The sequence below is a fragment of the Ipomoea triloba genome, chromosome 5 (assembly GCF_003576645.1).
Source record: "Ipomoea triloba cultivar NCNSP0323 chromosome 5, ASM357664v1".
Classification (NCBI taxonomy): Eukaryota; Viridiplantae; Streptophyta; class Magnoliopsida; order Solanales; family Convolvulaceae; genus Ipomoea; species Ipomoea triloba.
The window spans coordinates 26,487,546-26,512,960 of NC_044920.1; the positions used below are offsets into that span (position 1 = coordinate 26,487,546).

The 25,415-nt window shown below is 40.0% G+C and overlaps 4 protein-coding genes across 4 annotated transcripts; 1 reads left to right on the forward strand and 3 right to left on the reverse strand.

Annotated features, from left to right (window-relative positions):
• Positions 1-439: 439 nt before the first annotated feature.
• On the reverse strand, positions 440-3,156 carry LOC116020482 (LEAF RUST 10 DISEASE-RESISTANCE LOCUS RECEPTOR-LIKE PROTEIN KINASE-like 2.5). Its single transcript, XM_031260955.1, has 5 exons — positions 2,839-3,156; positions 2,224-2,496; positions 2,088-2,123; positions 1,719-1,757; positions 440-1,587 (listed from the first exon to the last, which is right to left on the reverse strand). The coding sequence occupies exons 1-5, from the start codon at positions 3,038-3,040 to the stop codon at positions 440-442; spliced, it is 1,698 nt and encodes a 565-aa protein (XP_031116815.1). The 5' UTR covers positions 3,041-3,156.
• Positions 3,157-3,863: 707 nt separating this feature from the next.
• Positions 3,864-6,082, forward strand: LOC116021001 (rust resistance kinase Lr10-like). Its single transcript, XM_031261594.1, has 2 exons — positions 3,864-4,741; positions 4,869-6,082. Exons 1-2 carry the CDS (start codon positions 4,012-4,014, stop codon positions 5,900-5,902), a joined length of 1,764 nt encoding a protein of 587 aa, XP_031117454.1. The 5' UTR covers positions 3,864-4,011; the 3' UTR covers positions 5,903-6,082.
• Positions 6,050-7,974, reverse strand: LOC116021002 (LEAF RUST 10 DISEASE-RESISTANCE LOCUS RECEPTOR-LIKE PROTEIN KINASE-like 2.1). Its single transcript, XM_031261595.1, has 3 exons — positions 7,657-7,974; positions 7,453-7,491; positions 6,050-7,350 (listed from the first exon to the last, which is right to left on the reverse strand). Exons 1-3 carry the CDS (start codon positions 7,847-7,849, stop codon positions 6,188-6,190), a joined length of 1,395 nt encoding a protein of 464 aa, XP_031117455.1. The 5' UTR covers positions 7,850-7,974; the 3' UTR covers positions 6,050-6,187.
• Positions 7,975-22,675: 14,701 nt separating this feature from the next.
• LOC116019383 (LEAF RUST 10 DISEASE-RESISTANCE LOCUS RECEPTOR-LIKE PROTEIN KINASE-like 2.4) lies at positions 22,676-25,125 on the reverse strand. The gene is made up of 3 exons (XM_031259563.1): positions 24,270-25,125; positions 24,045-24,086; positions 22,676-23,964 (listed from the first exon to the last, which is right to left on the reverse strand). Exons 1-3 carry the CDS (start codon positions 25,120-25,122, stop codon positions 22,709-22,711), a joined length of 2,151 nt encoding a protein of 716 aa, XP_031115423.1. The 5' UTR covers positions 25,123-25,125; the 3' UTR covers positions 22,676-22,708.
• Positions 25,126-25,415: the final 290 nt, after the last annotated feature.

Sequence of the window (25,415 nt, forward strand, 5' to 3'; positions counted from 1 at the left end):
AAAAAAAAAAAAAAAAAAAAAAGCAACTTCCGTCAGCTGGGAAGAGAAGGCATTTCTTTAATTTCAATTTTGCTAAAAAAGGCAAGTGTTGGTTCAAGTAAAGTGACTTTCCAAACTTCAAAAATTGCCATTTTCATGAAACGCATTTTCAATGGCTAGCTTTGCTTAGCTTAGCTAGCTCTTGTAGACATTAGCACCCAATTTCCGTCAGCTGATTGAACCATACAAAAACCACAGTACTGCTCCCACCTCTCATCTGACGTTGTACCTATGTCTGCTGGACTTGTCGTCTCTTGAAATCTGCGGCCTTTTAGCTTTCAAGTACTCCGTAATTTACATTAAGTTTTAAAGAGAATATTAAAGAAAAGTAGTACCATTGGCTATTAATATAATCATATCATCATCAACTGGTTAATACACAGTGCCGCACAGTTTCAAATTAATCCACAATTATATCCAAGGCTTGGGAACTAGCATCATTTGTCAAAAATGATGTGTATTCAGAGGAATCTGGTATGGAACTCGAATATTGATCCATTTCCATAATTGGTTCTGAATGGAAAGTGTTTTCAGGTGGCATTTGGAGCAGCTCAAGATCGCCTTCAAGCATTTCGACCACCCTACTCATAGAGGGCCTTTGAGTTGGGCTCGTTTGGATGCACCAAAGCCCAACTATGGTCATCTTCTTTGTAATTCTCTTCTCATCCTCATCTCCTTCTCCCAGCTCAATTGCCTTGCCCTTGTTGATATCACTGTAAATCCAAGATGGGAAATATTTACTTGACTCATTTTGTTCGGTAACCGGGTTTTCCTTCAGGCCTAGCATTTCCATTAGTAGCATTCCGAAGCTATACACATCTGCCTTGTGAGAAATGGCTCCAATCCTTCTGGTAATCAACTCGGGTGCCACATACCCAATTGTTCCACGGGCTGCAGTTAGTGTGACTATGCTTTTATCAGTCGGGAAGAGTTTAGCAAGACCAAAATCAGAGATTTTTGGGACGAAATTCTCATCCAAAAGTATATTGTGCGGTTTGATGTCGAAATGTAGAATTTGAATGTCGCAGCCTCGGTGCAAGTACTCAATCCCACGGGCTACTCCCACTGCAATCTCAAATTTCCTTTGCCAATTCAACAAACTCGCATTAACTCCTCGATTAATATACTTGTCAAGGGATCCATTAGGCATGAAGTCATACACCAGAGCACGCTTATAATTCTCCGCACAATACCCGACAAGTTGAACAACATTGACATGATGAATCCTTCCCATGGAACCAACTTCATTGATGAAATCTTGGCCGTTAGACTTGGGCTTGCTTATTACCTTCACTGCAACATCGCGGCCACTTCGAAGTTTACCTTTGTAAACAGAACCAAATCCCCCTTCTCCTAGCTTCTCCTTGAAGCCTTTGGTCATATTCTTGATGTGTCTGTAGGAGTACCTAATGGGCGACAGATTATTCTCAGCGTTTAGGAAATTCTCAATTGCATCGAACACTGACAGGTGCCTTCTTTGCAGTTTGATAATTAGGAACACTATAGCACATGGAATTCCAATTATAATCCTTAGAAGAATACTGATCCCTGCAATCCAACGCAGAGAGATGATATATACATATATATATAGTCTGATTTCTGTATAACATTATGAGGCTCAATATTGATCACATAGGTTTAATTTGTCCGTAACTTAGTAACTAGAACAAGAAGCTTACCTCCCAAAACTGCAGCTGCAGCTATAAGTATACCCACACCTACAAAATATTCCAAAAATTATTAGTTACAGAATTATACTACAGAGTTTTCAAAATAGCCTTAAAACTCTTTAAACGAGATTGAGTTCTTGCCACAAAAGCCAAAATCTCTCCCCTCGAAGACTCAACACCTCAGTCTGACAAAATTGTAGAGGGGTAAATAAAGGTGACTTAATGGCTCATTAAGTGGGAAGACTATTGACTGATGCTGAGACACCTCACAAGAGGGTGAAACTCTCATACTGCAATTGACTCATCATATGTTTTTGTCTATAATCTATCGCCCAGAAATCAACTGAACTACAAGAGAGACAAAGATTGAGTACTTACCCTTTAGAAGATGGAATGCCATTCCCGAGGGGCTATCTACAATAAGATCGTCATGGGGATTCAATTAAGTTAGATACAAGCTAAGATATGCAGTTGAGGGAGGAATAATGGAGGATGAGTTACTTTTCATTCTTACCGGGCACGCAGGTAACCACATTTAGAGCTCCAACTTCACACTTTTCTTTCCCGCATGGCTCACAAAGAACTGCCTGGAACCAGGATAGCTCAAATCCATACATCATAGCATCATGGATATCCAAAAGACTAACATTCTGAGCCCCATTTTCTTGAATTTTCCATGAAGTCTGGGTTATGAGATCAACCCGGCATGAAACTCTTAAATCTGATGCTATAAAGGGGCCTATCTTAGCATAAGCAAAGCCTCCAGAGGAATAGAATGGAGCATTCCCTGTAAGATTAAAACTGAATAATATAGGATCTAACCTCCAGCCATAGTTGGTGTTTGTTGTTGCCTGAATGAACTGTGTTGAGTGCTGCCTTTGCTTGAGTGAACTGTATTTTTCCCTCACTTTTACTCTATACTCTCTGGATGGTGTATGAGACTGAATGTTTGAGCAGTGAGAGGTTGAGGTCCTTAAATAGCTGCAGACCATCAATGCAGCAGAAATCCCAAATGTCTTCCTACAGTTGTTTGTACCACAAATGGTTTGTCTCCCAAATGAAAATGACAGGTTTGGACTTTTATTGGACAAAACCTTTCATCTCCTTATTAGACAAAACCTTTCATTCCCACCATTGGTTCTATTAGAACAGTCATTAGCTGTTATTTCTACAAAAGCCGAAGAATTCTTCATTGGGAAAGGACAGGTGAAGAAAACAATTGGCACTGTAATTTCAAGAAAAGTTCTGTTCTGAAAAAGGTCGATGTCATATGTATTGCTCCCACCACCAAAACTGTACCGGCCTAAAGCATATTGAGGAAACGAACACATATTGTTTTCTTGCACGCCAGGATCGGCCACACGGATAGTGTAGTTGTTGTAATTGATGGATTGGACATAGTATTTCTGGGAATTTAAAGTTAACACTGTTTGATTTTGTTCGCAGGTTAACTCGTAATTGGCCTGGCCACAATCTTGTGGATCGGTAATTAGTCGAAAAGGGTAGGTAATATTGTGGATGCTCCCACAGGAAGAAGGGTTGCATTGGCTGTTGGAAAACCATGGAAATTGGATTACAAGTATGCTTATTAGACATGCAATGACTAGAGGTTTTGATCTGCAGGCTGTTGCAACCATTTTGTTGAGGTACGGTGATTGGCTTGTGAAGACGATGATTTAATAAATCCAATTATTATTTTGATTATTTCTAGGCGTTGACCATTCTATTTAGTGGGCTGTCTGCACCCGTGTAATTCAAACTAGTTGCTTATCCACGGTTTGGCAAATTGGCACTAGGCCACTAGCATTTGTTTACATAAAGTATTTCATCGTTCACATGGGATGATAAGAAAAGTGATTTTGCACTGGCAACTCAATTGATTCCGTCCAACAATTCTCTCTTGGTCATAACTGTTTATTACTTACTATTATTTTAAACATAGTTTTATTTTTTTATATACTTGTCACATTTTGGAAAGGTAAAGTGTTGAATTTGATTTTTAACCAACTTCGCTTAACAATTCCTGGTCACTCATTGTTGAACTTGGTCTTTCTTTGGCTTAAACTCAACATTTATGGGTTTCTAGAGGACGCAAAACACTGATCTTCCACGTAATAGCCCATTGAGGTAACTTGATTTATCCCTGTTAGGTCGAGGTGTGGAGCTTGAGCATGGGGAATTGTGGGCAAGAAAAGTCATTATATTCATATGTGTTGACTTTGAACACTTTGGCACTTATGCGGGGACAGCAGCCATTGTAATAATGAAGGACCAGAGCGAGTGATGTGAGTATTGCTCAGAGATGGCGAACTTCTTCTCCTTCTTCTTCTCATTTCGTCTCTTAATCATTGCCCTACTTCCATTTCTTGTTCTGGGGATTGATGATTGCGGGGAGAGCAGGTGCAGAAAAGGCGGCCCGAGAATCCGTTTCCCTTTCAAGCTCAAACACGAGCAAGATCAGCACTGTGGGTACCCCGGATTCGAGTTATCCTGTGACAACAATGGCAACACTGTGATGGAATTTCCGCATGCAGTGCAATTACACGTCGATCGGATTGACTACGTTTCCCAGCAGATCTTCCTGTCGGATCCTCATGCCTGTGTTCCCGGCAAGATGCTATTAAACCTTAATTTATCCGAAACTCCATTCCAGTATTCCAATCCCGCCCCAATCTTGCTTGAGTACTCCCTGTTCAACTGTTCCGATGATGCATCAAAGTATCCTGAGAATTTCGATGATCAGATAATTTCGTGTCTTGGTGTTCCTGGTCACCAAGTACACGCCTTTTATTCTTTTATGTCCATCGATTATTTCCCTTCCCCATCTTGCATAAAATTCCATGAAACTACATTGCCCTTTCAGAAGGAAACTCTTAGTAGTATGAGTACTCTTCAACTTAATTGGTCAAGACCATCCTGTTCACATTGTGAGACACAGGGCAAGTTTTGTAGCTTGAACAACACACTATCAGCAGAAGTTCAATGCCTTAACAGACCCAAGAAGACAGGATCCAAAACCCTAATTATTGCAGGTAATGCTCAAATCTTAATTTATTTGTCACCAGGAACCAGCTGAGCTACCTGTGCGGGCTGATTCTGATTTCTTGGGAATAAAAGTATATGCCATTCTGATTTGTTGTCTGAAACATATATATGCAGGTTCCATTTCAGGATTCTTTCTGGTGGCAATTGTCACCTTTGGCGCCTACCAGTTTTACACCAGAGGCAAAATGCATAAAGAGAATCAGAAAAGAGTTGAGAAATTTTTGGAAGATTACAGAGCTGTGAGGCCAACAAGATATAGCTTTGCTGATATCAAGAAAATCACCAATCAGTTGAGTGAAAGACTGGGAGAAGGAGGTTATGGAACTGTGTACAAAGGGAAGGTTTCCAGTGAAATTCTTGTTGCAGTCAAAGTGCTGAAAGATTCCAAGGGGAACGGCGAAGAGTTCATCAATGAAGTCGGGATAATAGGGAAGATCCACCATGTTAACGTGGTTCGTTTGGTAGGGTATTGCGCGGATGGATTTAGACGGGCACTGGTGTACGAGTACTTGCCAAATGAATCCCTGGAGAAATACATATTTTCAACAGAGTCAAAGAATGTAGCCCTGAGTTGGAAGAAGATTCAAGAAATAGCTCTTGGGATAGCTAAAGGGATGGAGTATCTTCATCAAGGTTGTGACCAGCAAATCCTTCATTTCGACATCAAACCCAACAACATCCTGCTAGACCACAACATGAATCCCAAGATTTGCGATTTTGGACTCGCGAAACTGTGCTCCAAAGAGAAAAGTGCTGTCACCATGACGGCCGCCAGGGGAACCATGGGCTACATTGCACCAGAAGTCGTGTCAAGGAATTTTGGCAAAGCGTCTCACAAGTCCGACGTTTATAGCTTTGGCATGTTGCTTCTTGAAATGGTCGGAGGAAGGAAGAATGACACCGGGCAGCAGGAGGGTAGTTTTCCAGAATGGGTGTACAATCACTTGAACAGAGGAGGAGAGCTGCGAATTCGTATTGAGGAGGATGATGATGAAGCAATTGCGAAAAAACTAGCGATCATAGCGCTGTGGTGCATTCAGTGGCAACCTGTGGATCGGCCATCAATGAAAATGGTGGTTCAAATGATGGAAAGAGAGGGAGATGACTTGGTGCTGCCCTCTAGCCCTTTTGCAGGCTCTCAAATGTGAATCACCACAATAGTGATCTATGTCCTTCTGTCTCTTTTAGAAAGCTTTTTTACAAGAATGAGTTGTAAGACCAAAATCTCAATTTGAATGGTTTAACACACAATATTACTAACACAGTTAGGTCGAATTTGATTTGGACAGCACATGTAATAACATATGATTACCATATTTTTGAAAATTTATTATATCTATCTTACAATAAGGTCAACATAATATGTAATTTGAACAGAGCAGCAAAGTGATATATAATAATGGGACCATCTAATTGCACACTGCGCATACCCTTTAATCCACAATTATACCTATGCTGTTGGAATTAGCAGAATTGGGCAATAATGCTATGGATTCAGATGATTCTGGCATGGAACTTTGTTCTTGATCCACTTCCATAATTGGCTCCGAAAGGAAAGTTTCCGTCGGCATTTGCAGCAGCTCAACGTCTCCTTCAAGCATTTCAACAACCCTACTCATTGAAGGCCTTGGGATTGGACTGGTTTGGATGCACCAAAGCCCAACTATGGTCATCTTCTTTGTAATTCTCTTATCATCCTCATCTTCTTCTCCCATCTCAATTGCCTTGCCCTTGTTGATGTCATTGTAAATCCAAGATGGGAAGTATTTACTCGACTCGTCTTGTTCAGTAACCGGTGTTCTCTTTAAGCCTAGCATTTCCATGAGTAGCATTCCGAAGCTATATACATCAGCCTTATGAGAAATAGCTCCAATGCTTCTATTGATCAGCTCCGGCGCCACATACCCAATTGTTCCACGAGCAGCAGTCAACGTGACAATGCTTTTATCGGTAGGAAACAATTTTGCAAGACCAAAATCAGAGATTTTTGGAATGAAGTTATCATCCAAAAGGATATTGTGTGGTTTAATGTCAAAATGCAGGATTTGGATGTCACAACCTCGGTGCAAGTACTCAATCCCACGGGCGACGCCCACTACAATCTCAAACTTCCTTTCCGAATTCAACAAACTCGCATTAACTCCTTGATTAATGTACTTGTCAAGGGATCCATTAGACATGAAATCATACACAAGAGCATGCTTGGAATTTTCTGCACAATATCCAACAAGTCGAACAATGTTGACATGATGAATCCTTCCCATGGAACCAACTTCATTGATGAAATCTTGACCGCTAGACTTGGGCTTGCTCATTATCTTCACTGCAACATCGCTGCCACTTCGAAGTCTGCCTTTGTAAACAGTACCATAGCCCCCTTCTCCCAACTTCTGCTTCAAGCCCTTTGTCATATTCTTAATGTGTCTGTAAGAATACCTAATGGGCAAGAGATTATTATCGGCACTGAGGAAATTCTCGATTGCATCGAACACTGATAAATGCCTTCTGTGGAATTTGATAATTAGAAACACAATTGCGCATGGAACTCCAATTATAATCTTTAATAGAGTGATTAGACACGCAAGTCCGGCCACAGCTGCAAAATATTACAAATTCTATTAAAGTATTTATACTAAAAAGAGTGGTACGGTGCAGTTATATTTACAGAGCAGTTCGTGAGAAGAGATTGAGTTCTTACCCCCAAGAGCCGTCGGTATTGTTCTATATCGATAGAAACCTACAATAATATTGTGATGGGAATGGAGTTACGTTAGAGATGGAGAAGATGTAGAAGTGAGGAAAATTTACTTCTCAAGTTAGCAATCATACATGATAAAGAGAAATTAAGATGATATATGTATGTGATCTAGTCAAGACAAGCTAAGTCACCTATCATTCTTACCGTAGTTGTTCCAGCAGGTTATCTCATGTGTGGTGTCATCAAGTTCACATTCTCCACTCCACCTGCAATTTTGATCACAAACAGCCTGGAACCAGGATAGCTCAAACCCATACGTCAAAGCATCATAGATTTCCAATAGACTAATATTAATCTGAGACGACACATTATTTTCTTGAATTCCCCAGGAAGTCATAGTTATGACCTCAACCCGGCATGAAACTCTTAAATCCGATGCATTAAGAGTGCCTAACTTAACATAAGCTTGGCCTGCAGAAGGGTAGGATGGAGCATTATTATTCCTACCACTCCTGCTTTTATTATTCCAACACTCTTTGGTCATTTCTACAAAAGTGGAAGACTTCATTGGGAAGGGACAGCTCAAGAAAATAATTGGCACAGTAATTAAAGGAATTGGAGGCAACTTTTCCCAATAATATGGTGTCCTCTTGGCACGTGATATGCTATATGGATAACCACCGTGGTATCTAAACAAATTGTACCGACTTACAGCATATCGGGGAAAGGAGCACACGTTATTGGTTTCTTGTACATCAGGATCAACCACACGGATAGTGTAGTTGTTGTAATTGATGGACTGAACATAGTATTTCTGGGAATAATGTAAAGTTAACACTGTTTGGTTTTTGAAGGGTGTAGTTTTCGCGGTGGATGGAAAGTAATAGGTGGTAAAACGGGAAGAAGTTCCCGAGTATCGTTCTCAAAGGATGGCAAGGAGGGAGTTCAAGCAGTAAGGGGATTAAGCACAAGAGTGTTTAGTGTTTGAAAGCTAACCCAAACATAGTAAGAAAATGCACATGAAACATTAGGAAAATAAGGAACAAACAATGGAAACGATCAATTTGGAAAGGAGGATTTGGATCTTGCAACTCATATAGGTATCCTTGATTTCCTAAGATACTAGGCTAGCAACACTTAGATAATGAAAATGAGGCAAGACAACTATGCCAACGCCACTCTCGTGGTCATTGGCCTATCATCTAGTCCATAGTCCCATTCTCATGGCAACTAGGCTAGGTGAGGCAAATTATCGAACACATGGTGTGCTATTTGCCTTCCAATCCCCCTTTTCTCAAAGGTGGGAAGGAAACGTGCTAGGCTAGGCTAAGGAGTATCCCTACTCTCGTAGGTGAGACTCCTTCTCCAAACACCTCTCATATAGGTTGATCATTCCCACACAAGAGTCAAAGAAGATCACCATTCACACAATCAAACTCATAGTCAAAGCAATTGCAAAACCTAATTAATCAATTCAAAGCTCAAGAATATCCATACAACATTGCTCAATCCAAATCCACAAAGATCTATCTAATCATACTTGAAATTGAAATAGCAAAAGCAAAAGTAATGACAAGAAATTAAAAGGAAGACTTAGCTTGAAATTAAACCTTGAACTTGAAATTGAATGTAGATCTCAATCTTGCAACAATGGAATTCTTCTCTAATTCTAATCTAAACTAAGAATTGCAATGTGGAGTGAATTGGGAATGTTGAGTGAATTGGGGGAGATCTCTCTAGGCTAATCCTAGAGAGAGAAATATTCTAAACTGATCTAAAACTGAAGTGTGATGGATCCCCTGAAAAATGGCTCAATTCCCCTTTTAAATCTCGCCCAACCGCCAACTTTCCGCGATGGACGCACGGGTGGACGCGCGTCCACGGGCGCGTCCACTGCGATAAATGCGTCCAGACTTCAACTTCTGCGAGCGTTCTGATGGACGCCCGGGTGGACGCGCGCGTCCACTGCGCGTCCACAGCAGACTGCTGCACAGACTTCAAACTTCAGAGAGTGAAAAATTGGACGCAGGGGTGGACGCCTGGTGGACGCGCGTTCACTGGGGCGTCCACTGGGCGTCCATGGTGTATTTCGCACTCCAACTTCGACTCGTGAATCCTTCTTCGAAATCTAGCCATTTTCTGCCTTTTTGCCCATCTTTTTACCTACAAAATGATTAACCAAGTGTGGAACGGGGTCCAATGGCAATATGAAGCATTCTAACGCAATAAAGGGACAAATCAAACACAAAAGCTACAAATTGTGCACTAGATGATCCGATAACAACCTTATAAAGATGGCATCTTTTGCACTTATCAAACTTTCCACACTTTAAACCTTGCTTGTCCTCAAGCAAGCTATCCTTGAATCAAGCACACATAAGTGAAAAAGATGCCACAACTTTGATATTCAAGCAAGCTAAGACACAAGAATGATGCATACATTTGAAATCAATACATTCCTTAAGCTATCATGAAAATGTGTTCTTAAACAATCCTTCGATTCTCAATAACGACTATCCCAAGAACAAAAATCCTTTGGTAAAAATAAAGCATTTAGATTACTTCCAATTGTCATACGAGTCAAGCATGCAATCCAATAAAGGGTTCACCAACCATTTAAAGCGGGCCACTAGGCGAGCCAACTAGTGGGACCGATGTGCACAAACCAAACCTATTAGACCACCCTTATAACCTCAAGCCCCCTAGATTCTAGTGTGATAAACAAAAAGGCTTTAAGGTTATCTACTACCCCTCAAGACCGACCATCGGGCTACCCGATCTCACATGGAGCTCCATGCTTTTTCGAGAACTGTGCAATGGGTGCCCGGTCCCAACGGGATAGATCTCTCCTTTTCTCATTCCCCAAGATAACCTCATCGGGCTACCCGACTTCACATGGATATCCATGCTTTTTCGAAGACGGTGCAATGGGTGCCCGAATCTCAGCGGAATGGCTCTCTTCAATTTTCTCATCTCCCAAGACTTCGTATCGGGGCAACCGACTTCACGTGGATCTCCACGCTTTTTCGAAGACAGTGCGATGGTTGCCCCTAACTTGCCCTAGCGAGACGGTTCATCTTTTTCATATCCTAAGGTGGCCACATTGGGCTCTTTTGGGGTTTTTGGCCTCATTGGGCTCTTTTGAACAACTTAAAGTAAAGCATCACCTTCACAACCCCACACTACACCTTCGGGAGAGCAAAATAAAGAAAATTAGGTTCAATTCCGGGCTTAGTAAGCATTATATTACTAGGTTTGATAGGTGCACACTCCCACTTCGTTACCTCCTTGACTATGGTCCGGGTTAAATGAGAGGTGAATATCACACAATCAAGCAACAATTCGTCAAATTTAAACAAAAGTATAAGAATTTTCTTCCACGGGATAGTCCTAATTGAGAAACAAGGGTTCATTCAAAACACACATTTTCCCAAAATAGATTAAACAATGTATTCATTTCAAACATATCCAACATTCTAAGTCAAGCAATACTTTTGCAAATCAAAGTCTTCAAGCACAAAGGTACTTCTCTTTCCACACTTTAAAACGAACATCGTCCTCGATGTTCACACTAAACACAAGGTGGACAAGTCAAAGGTCTCAACATAACTATGCCCTTTCCACACTTTAAAAGTGTGTTACGAGCTAACGGATCACACAAACAAGCTTTTNCTTGGCGTCCATGGTGTATTTCGCAGTCCAACTTCGACTCGTGAATCCTTCTTCAAATTCTAGCCATTTTCTGCCTTTTTGCCCATCTTTTTACCTACAAAATGATTAACCAAGTGTGGAACGGGGTCCAATGGCAATATGAAGCATTCTAACGCAATAAAGGGACAAATCAAACACAAAAGCTACAAATTGTGCACTAGATGATCCGATAACAACCTTATAAAGATGGCATCTTTTGCACTTATCAAACTTTCCACACTTTAAACCTTGCTTGTCCTCAAGCAAGCTATCCTTGAATCAAGCACACATAAGTGAAAAAGATGCCACAACTTTGATATTCAAGCAAGCTAAGACACAAGAATGATGCATACATTTGAAATCAATACATTCCTTAAGCTATCATGAAAATGTGTTCTTAAACAATCCTTCGATTCTCAATAACGACTATCCCAAGAACAAAAATCCTTTGGTAAAAATAAAGCATTTAGATTACTTCCAATTGTCATACGAGTCAAGCATGCAATCCAATAAAGGGTTCACCAACCATTTAAAGCGGGCCACTAGGCGAGCCAACTAGTGGGACCGATGTGCACAAACCAAACCTATTAGACCACCCTTATAACCTCAAGCCCCCTAGATTCTAGTGTGATAAACAAAAAGGCTTTAAGGTTATCTACTACCCCTCAAGACCGACCATCGGGCTACCCGATCTCACATGGAGCTCCATGCTTTTTCGAGAACTGTGCAATGGGTGCCCGGTCCCAACGGGATAGATCTCTCCTTTTCTCATTCCCCAAGATAACCTCATCGGGCTACCCGACTTCACATGGATATCCATGCTTTTTCGAAGACGGTGCAATGGGTGCCCGAATCTCAGCGGAATGGCTCTCTTCAATTTTCTCATCTCCCAAGACTTCGTATCGGGGCAACCGACTTCACGTGGATCTCCACGCTTTTTCGAAGACAGTGCGATGGTTGCCCCTAACTTGCCCTAGCGAGACGGTTCATCTTTTTCATATCCTAAGGTGGCCACATTGGGCTCTTTTGGGGTTTTTGGCCTCATTGGGCTCTTTTGAACAACTTAAAGTAAAGCATCACCTTCACAACCCCACACTACACCTTCGGGAGAGCAAAATAAAGAAAATTAGGTTCAATTCCGGGCTTAGTAAGCATTATATTACTAGGTTTGATAGGTGCACACTCCCACTTCGTTACCTCCTTGACTATGGTCCGGGTTAAATGAGAGGTGAATATCACACAATCAAGCAACAATTCGTCAAATTTAAACAAAAGTATAAGAATTTTCTTCCACGGGATAGTCCTAATTGAGAAACAAGGGTTCATTCAAAACACACATTTTCCCAAAATAGATTAAACAATGTATTCATTTCAAACATATCCAACATTCTAAGTCAAGCAATACTTTTGCAAATCAAAGTCTTCAAGCACAAAGGTACTTCTCTTTCCACACTTTAAAACGAACATCGTCCTCGATGTTCACACTAAACACAAGGTGGACAAGTCAAAGGTCTCAACATAACTATGCCCTTTCCACACTTTAAAAGTGTGTTACGAGCTAACGGATCACACAAACAAGCTTTTANCTTCCAAAGGTTTGCAACTATCCACGTCCATGAGTATGCTATTCTCTTCCGAATTTCCTCTTTTTTCATTTTTCTTCTTTTCACCAAACTCCTTTTCATCATTTCTCACTTTATACTCAACTTCCTCCTTTACACTCTCATCTCTTGTCTTTTCCTTCTCCTCTTCTATGATTTTGCCATGAACTTCCTCAAACAACACCTTCTTATTTTCAAAATTTTCTTCTTCATTTTCCTTTTCTATAGTCATACTCTCTTCACTCCGATCTTTACCAATCAAATCATGAATATATAAAGCATCATTAAGGCAATTATCATGGAAGTTCACCAATTCAACATCAATTAAAAGGCAATTATCATGGAAGTTCACCAATTCAACATCAATTAAATCACACAAGCTAGCCTCGATATTCATATCATCATCAATTAAATCACACAAGCTAGCCTCGATATTCATATCATCATCACCACAAAGCATCTCATGCAAATCGATATTCATATCATCATCACCACAAAGCATCTCATGCAAATCATTAGCAAGTTCATTTGACAAAGATTCATCACCAAAAGTAAAAGACTCAAGAATATCATTCTCATTTTCAACCCCTTCTATCATTATTTCTTGTTTCTCATTCTCCCTCTCTTCGTCACTATTCAACAAAACATCCCTTTCACTTCCATCTATTTCCTCCTCGACTTCTCCAAGAAATTCATGAACATACATAGCATCATCAATACAATCATCAAAGAATTTCACGAACTCAACATCATTCAATTCACACACATTCGCATCATCATGCACATTATCATCACCACATACTATCTCATGCAATTTATCATCATTCTCATTAATCAAAGCATTATCATCAAACGTGAAAGATTCAAGGCCATCATTATCTTTTAAAGAAACGGAAGAATTGTTTTCACAAGGATTGGAAGAGTTGCCATCATAAGAATTAGAGAAATTATCCACACATGACTCTATTGAATTATTCTCCATAGAATTGAAAGAATTATTTTCACAAGTATCAACACAATTTTCATCATCATCGGAGGAGGAGTCAAATGAATCATTATCACTAAAGTCATAAGGGTTGAAAAAATTGACCTCATTATCAACATCTTCATTTATGCCATTATTTTCACTAGTCATATCTACCACGTTTTCAATTCCATCATCAACACAATCAATGTTAGCATTATCAAAATGAATAGGCACATGAATATCATCACAATCATTATTCTCATCACACATGTCGGCCCAAGATTTAGAAATTTTATCACCAAGAGTAGTGCTAACACTAATAGGGTCAAGTGTCTTACCACATGCAAGCTCAATAGTGTCACCACATGACTTTTCCTCTTCCCACACTATCTCCACATCACCATCACTCTCCTTTTCCTCAACATTCTCATATTCTTGCTTCCACCCTTCCCTAATATTGGCCATTTCTTGCTTTAATTCTTCTATCCTTGCCAACATCTTGTTCTTCATGTCTTCCATGTTTTCCTCCTCATATGGTTGCATCATGTACTCCTCATTCTCATAGTGGTTGCACTCTTGATCAATTTCGTCCCTATGGTGATTGTACCTACATTCACATGGGAAGTTAGTCTTACATTTCTTGCAATATGGGTACTTTTGGCATTGATACTTATAGTGAGGCCCTTTACAAGCATAACAAATCACTTGTCGATTCATATCTTCAAGCATGTGTTCCTCAATGGTCTTGAAGCGGTCATTCGGGTCTCTTGGCTTGGGTTTCAACAAATGGTCATACATGTGCTTGATAATAGATTTCTTTTTGGGTGGAGGTGTGTTTTGAGTATACGATTGTGGAGAGTAGGATTGGGATGTGTAAGAGTCGTAGGATTGAGAATTAGAGAATCCTCTTTGTTGAGGGTAGTCATCATCTTCGTCATAGTGGATAGATTGGTAAGATTTTGAATCATAGCTTTGAGGTAGTGGTGGGGCTCTTCTTGAGTAGTGGTAATCACCATATTCTCTATCATCATATTGAGTTCTTGATATTTGCCTTGGTGGTGGATCATCATACTCATCATATGCCTTATCATCATATTGAGGTCTTGATGGTTGCCTTCTTGGTTGGTATTCTTCTTGTGAAGATCCATATGTCCTTGAGTAAGGTTGTTCATAGTCCTCATAATCTCTATAACCATAGGGGTTAGAAACTTGAGCATTATAGCCTCCCCTTGGTTGCCTATATCCTACTTGATCTTCATAGTAATCCTCTTGTTGATATCTTGCTTGAGAATACACTATAGAGGATCAACCTATCAACACAAAGATAAGAGAGTGTTTTGCAACTAGAAGTAGTTGCGAGTGAGAGTAGTAGCAATTGAAATGACAAAAAGATTAAAATGTAAACAAAGTAAATTGCAAAAATAAAAAGTAAAAAGGGGGGGGGGGTTAGACTCTCTAACTTGAACACTTGCTCATGTTAATCCAAAGGCACTTACTACTCAAAAACCGATGCCATCCCCGGCAACGGCGCCATTTGAAGGGTGTAGTTTTCGCGGTGGATGGAAAGTAATAGGTGGTANCTCGATATTCATATCATCATCACCACAAAGCATCTCATGCAAATCATTAGCAAGTTCATTTGACAAAGATTCATCACCAAAAGTAAAAGACTCAAGAATATCATTCTCATTTTCAACCCCTTCTATCATTATTTCTTGTTTCTCATTCTCCCTCTCTTCGTCACTATTCAACAAAACATCCCTTTCACTTCCATCTATTTCCTCCTCGACTTCTCCAAGAAATTCATGAACATACATAGCATCATCAATACAATCATCAAAGAATTTCACGAACTCAACATCATTCAATTCACACACATTCGCATCATCATGCACATTATCATCACCACATACTATCTCATGCAATTTATCATCATTCTCATTAATCAAAGCATTATCATCAAACGTGAAAGATTCAAGGCCATCATTATCTTTTAAAGAAACGGAAGAATTGTTTTCACAAGGATTGGAAGAGTTGCCATCATAAGAATTAGAGAAATTATCCACACATGACTCTATTGAATTATTCTCCATAGAATTGAAAGAATTATTTTCACAAGTATCAACACAATTTTCATCATCATCGGAGGAGGAGTCAAATGAATCATTATCACTAAAGTCATAAGGGTTGAAAAAATTGACCTCATTATCAACATCTTCATTTATGCCATTATTTTCACTAGTCATATCTACCACGTTTTCAATTCCATCATCAACACAATCAATGTTAGCATTATCAAAATGAATAGGCACATGAATATCATCACAATCATTATTCTCATCACACATGTCGGCCCAAGATTTAGAAATTTTATCACCAAGAGTAGTGCTAACACTAATAGGGTCAAGTGTCTTACCACATGCAAGCTCAATAGTGTCACCACATGACTTTTCCTCTTCCCACACTATCTCCACATCACCATCACTCTCCTTTTCCTCAACATTCTCATATTCTTGCTTCCACCCTTCCCTAATATTGGCCATTTCTTGCTTTAATTCTTCTATCCTTGCCAACATCTTGTTCTTCATGTCTTCCATGTTTTCCTCCTCATATGGTTGCATCATGTACTCCTCATTCTCATAGTGGTTGCACTCTTGATCAATTTCGTCCCTATGGTGATTGTACCTACATTCACATGGGAAGTTAGTCTTACATTTCTTGCAATATGGGTACTTTTGGCATTGATACTTATAGTGAGGCCCTTTACAAGCATAACAAATCACTTGTCGATTCATATCTTCAAGCATGTGTTCCTCAATGGTCTTGAAGCGGTCATTCGGGTCTCTTGGCTTGGGTTTCAACAAATGGTCATACATGTGCTTGATAATAGATTTCTTTTTGGGTGGAGGTGTGTTTTGAGTATACGATTGTGGAGAGTAGGATTGGGATGTGTAAGAGTCGTAGGATTGAGAATTAGAGAATCCTCTTTGTTGAGGGTAGTCATCATCTTCGTCATAGTGGATAGATTGGTAAGATTTTGAATCATAGCTTTGAGGTAGTGGTGGGGCTCTTCTTGAGTAGTGGTAATCACCATATTCTCTATCATCATATTGAGTTCTTGATATTTGCCTTGGTGGTGGATCATCATACTCATCATATGCCTTATCATCATATTGAGGTCTTGATGGTTGCCTTCTTGGTTGGTATTCTTCTTGTGAAGATCCATATGTCCTTGAGTAAGGTTGTTCATAGTCCTCATAATCTCTATAACCATAGGGGTTAGAAACTTGAGCATTATAGCCTCCCCTTGGTTGCCTATATCCTACTTGATCTTCATAGTAATCCTCTTGTTGATATCTTGCTTGAGAATACACTATAGAGGATCAACCTATCAACACAAAGATAAGAGAGTGTTTTGCAACTAGAAGTAGTTGCGAGTGAGAGTAGTAGCAATTGAAATGACAAAAAGATTAAAATGTAAACAAAGTAAATTGCAAAAATAAAAAGTAAAAAGGGGGGGGGGGTTAGACTCTCTAACTTGAACACTTGCTCATGTTAATCCAAAGGCACTTACTACTCAAAAACCGATGCCATCCCCGGCAACGGCGCCATTTGAAGGGTGTAGTTTTCGCGGTGGATGGAAAGTAATAGGTGGTANTGCTGTTCTGCTGTGCGAGAATCAGAGAGCGAAAAGTTGGACGCAAGGGTGGACGCATGGTGGACGCACGTTGGACGCGCGTCCACTAGGGCGTCCACTGGGCGTCCACTTGGCGTCCATGGTGTATTTCGCAGTCCAACTTCGACTCGTGAATCCTTCTTCAAATTCTAGCCATTTTCTGCCTTTTTGCCCATCTTTTTACCTACAAAATGATTAACCCAAGTGTGGAACGGGGTCCAATGGCAATATGAAGCATTCTAACGCAATAAAGGGACAAATCAAACACAAAAGCTACAAATTGTGCACTAGATGATCCGATAACAACCTTATAAAGATGGCATCTTTTGCACTTATCAGTTTTGTTCACAGGTTAACTCGTAATTGGGATTGCCACAATGTTTTGGATCGGTATTTAGTCGGAAAGGGAAGCTAATATTGTGGATGCTCCCGCAGGAAGAAGGGTTGCAGTGGGTGGTATTGGAATGGCTTGAGAAATGGATAACAAGTATGCATATGACGCTAGCTGAGATGATAAGTAGTGATATGAGCAACGGTATGAGAAAGTATTTTGATCTGAAGGCCAGCATTTTGTTGAGGCTAGGGGTGGGGTGGTTTGGTTTAGGAAGAAGCTAGCTCAAGCTTATTTATTGTATTAGTCATTTGCCAATTAGATAAGATAAGGTGTTCATTGACTCCAATTATTTTGAGTGGACTTGTAGATAAGAAAAGTACGTCCACTTGTGAAATCAAATGTATTGTCCTTTAGTAAAAAGTCAAATCGGGACAGAAGTATCACTTGTATTTTAGACCAGCAGGGGCAGCCCACTACATCTCTGAACCAAGTTGGCAATCTTTTTGTGGAACACTTCAAAGATCTTTTTGGAGGTGAAAGGGTAAGATCAACGTGTACCTCTGACTTTTTGTGCAATGGCCCCACCCTCAGTAATGATCTGCATGATATTTTGTTAAAGGAGGTAACCGGTCAGGAAATAAAAGATGCTTTGTTTGATATTAATGATCAAAAGGCCCCGGGGCCGGATGGCTACTCAGCTGCTTTTTTCAAGAAGAATTGGAATGTGATAGGGTCTGACCTGGTTGATGCTGTCTTGGAATTCTTTGCGTCAGGCCAGCTGCTGAAACAAATTAATTACACTGTCATTGCCTTGATCCCAAAATCACAGCATGCACAACGGGTGGAGGAATTTAGGCCCATCTCTTGTTGCAATGTGCTATACAAAGTCATATCCAAAATTCTTGCAACAAGACTCAGTCATGTTCTGCCAGCCATTATAAATCATGCCCAAGCAGCATTCATTGGAGGAAGGTCTATGTCAGACAATATTTTTTTGGCCCAAGAGCTAATAAGGGGATATGCAAGGAAAAGAACATCGCCGAGATGCATGCTCATGGTGGATCTCAGAAAGGCCTATGACACAATTGATTGGAAATTTATTAGAGAAATCCTTTCTGGCCTCAACTTCCCACCTAGATTTATCAATTGGATCATGGAATGTATCACCACCACTTCTTTCACCATCTCAATCAATGGTGGGTTGTATGGGAATTTCAAAGGTCAAAGGGGGCTAAGACAAGGGGATCCCATATCTCCCCTTATTTTTGCTTGCTGCATTGAATACTTGTCAAGAACCATCATCAGTATGACAAGAGTGCTGTGGTTTTCTTACCATCCGAAATGCTCCAATGACAAAATCACGCACTTGGCTTTCGCAGATGATCTCATGTTGTTCTGTAGGGGGGATCCCCCATCTGTCAAAGTCCTTCTGGAGGCCCTTAATCATCTTCAAGAAACATCAGGGCTAACTGTCAACATCAATAAATCTAATATCTTTACTGCAGGAGTCCATGGTGATGTTCTTAATTTTGTTGATTTCCCTGCTGGAACGTTGCCTGTTCGATATCTGGGTGTTCCCCTTGATGCTCAAAGACTCAAGGTTGCCTACTTCTCTCCACTCATTGATGCTGTCACTAACCATATATCCAAGTGGAAGAGGAGCAATCTTACCTTTGCTGGCAGACTTGAACTCCTATCTTCGGTGATCCAAGGGACCATTAGTTTTTGGCTACAAATGTTTTACCTTCCGGTTAATGTTCTTGATCACTTAAATTCTGTTTGTAGAAACTTTCTATGGGGTGATAAACCCGCCTCAATTGCTTGGGAAAAAGTTTGCCACCCTAAGAAAGAAGGAGGCCTTGGACTCCATAATCTACAAGTTTGGAATCTGGCCTTTCTCTCCAGGATCCTTTGGGATATTCGCAGCAAGCGTGATTCCCTTTGGATTCGGTGGATTAATGGTGTGTATCTCAATTTTGTTGATGTATGGGAATGGAGTCCCAAGGCCAGGGACTCACCTCTTTTGAAGGCAGTCTATAAAGTGAAGTGTGCCATTATTGAGCACACAGGCAGTCCCCAACTTGCCCGTATTTTCCTTGTGTCTGCGTTTTGGAAGAACAAGTTCCATACGGCCTTGGTGTATGAGTTGCTGAGGCATAAAGCCAATGAAGCAGTGTGTTGGAAGTTTACATGGAGACCTTGTATTCCTCGCAAGTTTTCTTTCATATTGTGGCTCGCCCTTTGGAATCGCTTGAAAACAAAAGATAGGCTGTTCTTGCCTGATTTTGAATCTGACTGCTCACTGTGCATTGGACAAAAAGAATCAACTAACCATCTCTTTTTTAGATGCTATTTCTCTCAACAGGTTTGGAGCAAAATAAGGGAGTCTTTTGGCTTCCCTAGGAATACCATTGCCATTCGCAGCTCAATAAAATGGATTAGGAGGCTGTTCAAGGGATCACGCAGACATTCCAAAGCTGTTTACATTGCTCTTGCGTGCACTGTTTACCATCTTTGGAGAGTTAGAAACCTTGTCATTCATGATTCGGTTAGACCCACTCTGGATGGTCTTGTTAATTGTATTGCAACTGATGTTCTTAGAGTTGCCTCTTCTGTTCGGTTGTAATTTCCCAGTTGTTTTCATTATAAAAAAAAAAAAAAAAAGAGTTCTGTTTCTGGTTTCTGCCTATCCAACATGGCTAACAGCTCCTTTTTCCTGTTGTTTTGCCTTGTTGAGTCTAGTTAGCCTTCATTGCTTTCATGGTCTTTGCCCCTTGGTTTCTTTGGGAGTTACTTTTCTTTGGAGTCCTTTCTTCCTTCCCTGGCTGCTTCTCCTTCTTTAAAAAAAAAAAAAAGAAAAAAATCTTTCTGCCTTCTTTCTTGAGTCACCAGCCTAGCTGGGTGCTCTTTTTCCCTTTATCTCTTGTTTTGTGCTGTCCTTTGCCCGCTTTTGGTTTCTTTCCCGCCTTTGCTGTTTTTGTTTTCCTTCCCTTTCTCTAGTATAGGCTCCTGCTTTTTCTTGGTTACTTGGATCTTTTTGCTGGTTTCCGGGGTATGCCCCGTGTAGTTGTGTAAATTGCTTTAGTCCCTTGCTCTCTTTTTTGACATACTACGTTTTTTCCTCTGCTTGATATGTTATCTGAGTTTCCTTTTAGCTGGATTCCGGGGTATGCCCCGAGTACTTGTATTTTTGGCTCTGAGTTGGCTACTGTTTTGTGTGAGCAGCAACTCCTCTCTTGATACAGCACTGCATGGCTTTATTTCTGCTGGTTTTTTTATCTTGGGCTAGGTTAAGTGGGGATTGTCCACGTAGTGCCCAATGTGCTAGTTTTGCTTTCTGTTGGTTTTTATCATGATCCTTTGATAGTGTTGCTTTGCTGGTTGGATGACCTGTTATATCTTTCCCATGTGGGGGTTGAAATAGCCATCATCCTTATACATCTAGTTTCAGTCTTGACTTTGTTTTTTGGTAGGCAGGATGGATCCAGTAATTTTTGATCCTTTCCTGCTCTTTTCTTAATTCTTGTATTCCCAGGGTATGCCCTGCATATTTGTACTGTGCTTTCGGGTATATAATACACATTTACATTTACCCAAAAAAAAAATGTATTGTCCTTAAAAAACTTCACACGTAATGAATTTTAACCAAGTTACCTTTACGGCTCTATATTGATCTAGATACACTAAAATTTATTCTCTATCTCTCCATATTATTTGAAATATTATCTGATGAATACCTCGACTAGGGCACCGGACCCGAGAAGATCGATATCTGGAGCCTGCTGACTACATACTCTCGGCGAATATGTAGCCCCGAGTCCTGGGACTTGTGTGGCTCAATTCTTGCAAGCAGTCAGGAGGCGGTGTGATATGTAGCAAAAATTAGTGATGGTAAGTGTACGGGTGTGAAATGTCGTTCCGCTGAGGATTAGGGGTTATGGCACGCAATATGCAATAACAAAACTAGGCACTAGTACAAGGAAATTAACAAGAAGCTAAGCAAACAACAACAAGGTAGAACAAACATATATAAAAATAGATAAATACAAAATAAAGAAATAAGACTCAAGTTAGCGGTATTACTCTATTGATGTTTTAACACTTGCGGTTGAGGGAAGAACATTTTATCTAAGGTCATGAGGCAAGCACAAATAAATCATATTGCCCAACTTCCATGGTGTATCAACCAAGTTCTTGAAGAACAAAAACTATTTAAGTCCAAATCTATCCCTATTTCTATAGAAGGGAAATTGGGAAGGGTCAAGTCTTTCATCCAATTCCCATTGAGATGAAAGACTTTCCCAACACAAACAACAATTGCTATGTATCAACTATTTCAAGAAAGATTAAAGACCCAACTCAAACTCAAGAGCTCTAGGTGGAGTTCTTCCCCTTTTTCCACAATAATCACAACTTAAGCATCAAAATAGATAATACAATCCTAACTCAAGCCCATAAACTAACTACTCATGATTAAATAGCATAAAGAACACAAAAGCACAAGTAATAAGCATAAATCTTGCAAAAGAAAAGATATAAGGGAAAGAAAACTTCACTATTGAAATGCATGATAAAATCTTGAAATACCGGGCAGCTGGAGGGTAGTTTTTCAGAATGAGTGTATAACCACTTGAACAGAGGAGGAGAGCTGCAAATCCGTATTGAGGAGGATGATGATGAAGCAATCGCGAAAAGACTAGCGATCATAGCTCTTTGGTGCATCCAGTGGCAACCTGTGGATCGGCCATCAATGAAAGTGGTGGTTCAAATGCTGGAAAGAGAGGGAGATGACTTGGTGCTGCCCTCTAGCCCTTTTGCAGGGTCTCAAATGTGAATCACCACAATAATGATCTATGTCCTTCTGGCTCTTAGACAGCTTTTTGCCAGGAATGAGTTGTAACTTGTAAGACCAAAATTTCAATTTAAATGGATTCCATCTGGTTTAACACACAATATTACTAACACAATTTTTTGAAAATTTATTATATCTATCTTACAATAAAGTCAACATAATATGTAAGGTAGTAGTAAGTTGAACAGAGTAGCAAACTGATAATTATGGGACCATCTAATTGCACATACACTTCCACAATTATACCTATACTGTTGGAATTAGCAGAATTGGGCAATAATGCTATGGATTCAGATGATTCTGGCATGGAACTCTGTTCTTGATCCACTTCCATAATTGGCTCCGAAAGGAAAGTTTCCGTCGGCATTTGCAGCAGCTCAACGTCTCCTTCAAGCATTTCAACAACCCTACTCATTGAAGGCCTCGGGATTGGACTAGTTTGGATGCACCAAAGCCCAACTATGGTCATCTTCTTTGTAATTCTCTTATCATCCTCATCTTCTTCTCCCATCTCAATTGCCTTGCCCTTGTTGATGTCATTGTAAATCCAAGATGGGAAGTATTTACTCGACTCGTCTTGTTCAGTAACCGGTGTTCTCTTTAAGCCTAGCATTTCCATGAGTAGCATTCCGAAGCTATATACATCAGCCTTATGAGAAATAGCTACAATGCTTCTATCGATCAGCTTTGGCGCCACATACCCAATTGTTCCACGAGTAGCAGTCAACGTGACAATGCTTTTATCGGTAGGAAACAATTTTGTGAGACCAAAATCAGAGATTTTTGGAATGAAGTTATCATCCAAAAGGATATTGTGTGGTTTAATGTCAAAATGCAGGATTTGGATGTCACAACCTCGGTGCAAGTACTCAATCCCACGGGCTACTCCCACTACAATCTCAAACTTCCTTTGCCAATTCAACAAACTCGCATTAACTCCTTGATTAATGTACTTGTCAAGGGATCCATTACACATGAAATCATACACAAGAGCATGCTGGAAATTTTCTGCACAATATCCAACAAGTCGAACAATATTAACATGATGAATCCTTCCCATGGAACCAACTTCATTGATGAAATCTTGACCATTAGACTTGGGCTTGCTCATTATCTTCACTGCAACGTTGCTGCCACTTCGAAGCCTGCCTTTGTAAACAATACCATAGCCCCCTTCTCCCAACTTCTCCTTGAAGCCCTTGGTCATACTCTTAATGTGTCTGTAAGAATACCTAATGGGCAAGAGATTATTATCGGCGTTAAGGAAATTCTCGATTGCATCGAACACCGATAAGTGCCTTGTTCGTATTTTGATAATTAGAATAACAATTACACTTGGAATTCCGATTAAAATCTTTGGTCCACAGTACACCCCCAAAAGTATGATGACGCCTGCAAAACACCACAATTTTTATTAACATAATTATACTAAAAGCAGTTTGTAAGCTCTCGAGAAGAGATTGAGTTCTTACCCAAAAAAATGATCAATATTTTCACAAATGTACCCATCGGACCTACAACAATATTGCCATGGGAATGAAATTAGAGATGTGATCAGAAGATAATAAGTTACCTTTCATTGTTACCAACATATATATAAGTGATGCCCTGCCCATTGACATGAAAAATAATAGAGTAATTACAAATAATTACTGGTAAACAGCAGCATCCAATGAGGTCATTATATTCTTAATTACCATAGAAGATGTATTTGTTCCAGCAGCGAATCTCATTTGTCTCGTCAAGGCCACAAAGCGGTACTCCCCTGCAATGATCACAACGAGCCCGGAACCAGTATAGCTCAAATCCATACATCAAAGCATCATGGATTTCCACAAGACTTGTTACATTAATCTCAGACACATTTTCTTGAATTCGCCAAGAACTCATTGTTATCCGCTCAACCTGGCATGAAATTCGTAAATCCGATGCATTAAGAGGGCCTAGCTTAGCATAAGCGTAGCCTCCACTGGTTTTATTTGAACAGTCTTTAGTTGTTTCCACAAAAGCAGAAGAAGTAGAAGACTTCACTGGGAAAGGACAGCTGAAGAAAATAATTGGCACAGTAATTAAAGGCACGTCTTCCCATCCATACATTGCCCGTGAGATGGCATATGGATTAAGGTATGCAGTTAAATTGAACTGACTTAGAACGGAGTACATCTTGTTATCTTGTACATCGTATCTAGAAAAACTGTACCGGGCTAAAGAATATCTTGGAAAGGAGCACTTGTTGTTATGTTGCACACCAGGATCAACCAGACGGATAGTGAAGTTGTTGTAATTGATGGATTGGACATAGTATTTCTGGGACTTTAAAGTTAACACTGCTCGGTTTTGTTCACAGGTTAACTGGTAATTGGGATTGCCACAATTTTCAGGATCGGTATTTAGTCGGAAAGGGAAGCTAATATTGTGGATGGTCCCGCAGGAAGAGGGGTTGCAGTACTGGCGGCTATTGGAATGGCATGGGAATTGGATAACAAGTACGCATATCAGGAATGCTATGACATGGTGTTTTGATGTCATGCTACTGATGATGGCCAACATTTTGTTGAGGAAGATGAAGGCTTATTCTCTTCTAATCTAAATCCTTTCAGTAGACTCATATAGATAAGTCCACTTGTGGACTCAAATCTAAATAAAAACTACCTTGTATTAATTCATGACTAAAATAATATTTAAAAGATGTAATTTTATTTTTATCATAGATTTATATGTGTCATCTCACTTTTACGGAATGGTTATTCTCCCTGCAAAGGGAATAGCTTAGTTCTGGGAATACTATTCCTAAGAATAAAAGGACAAACCAAACAATAGAATATGCTATTCTCGAAAATGAT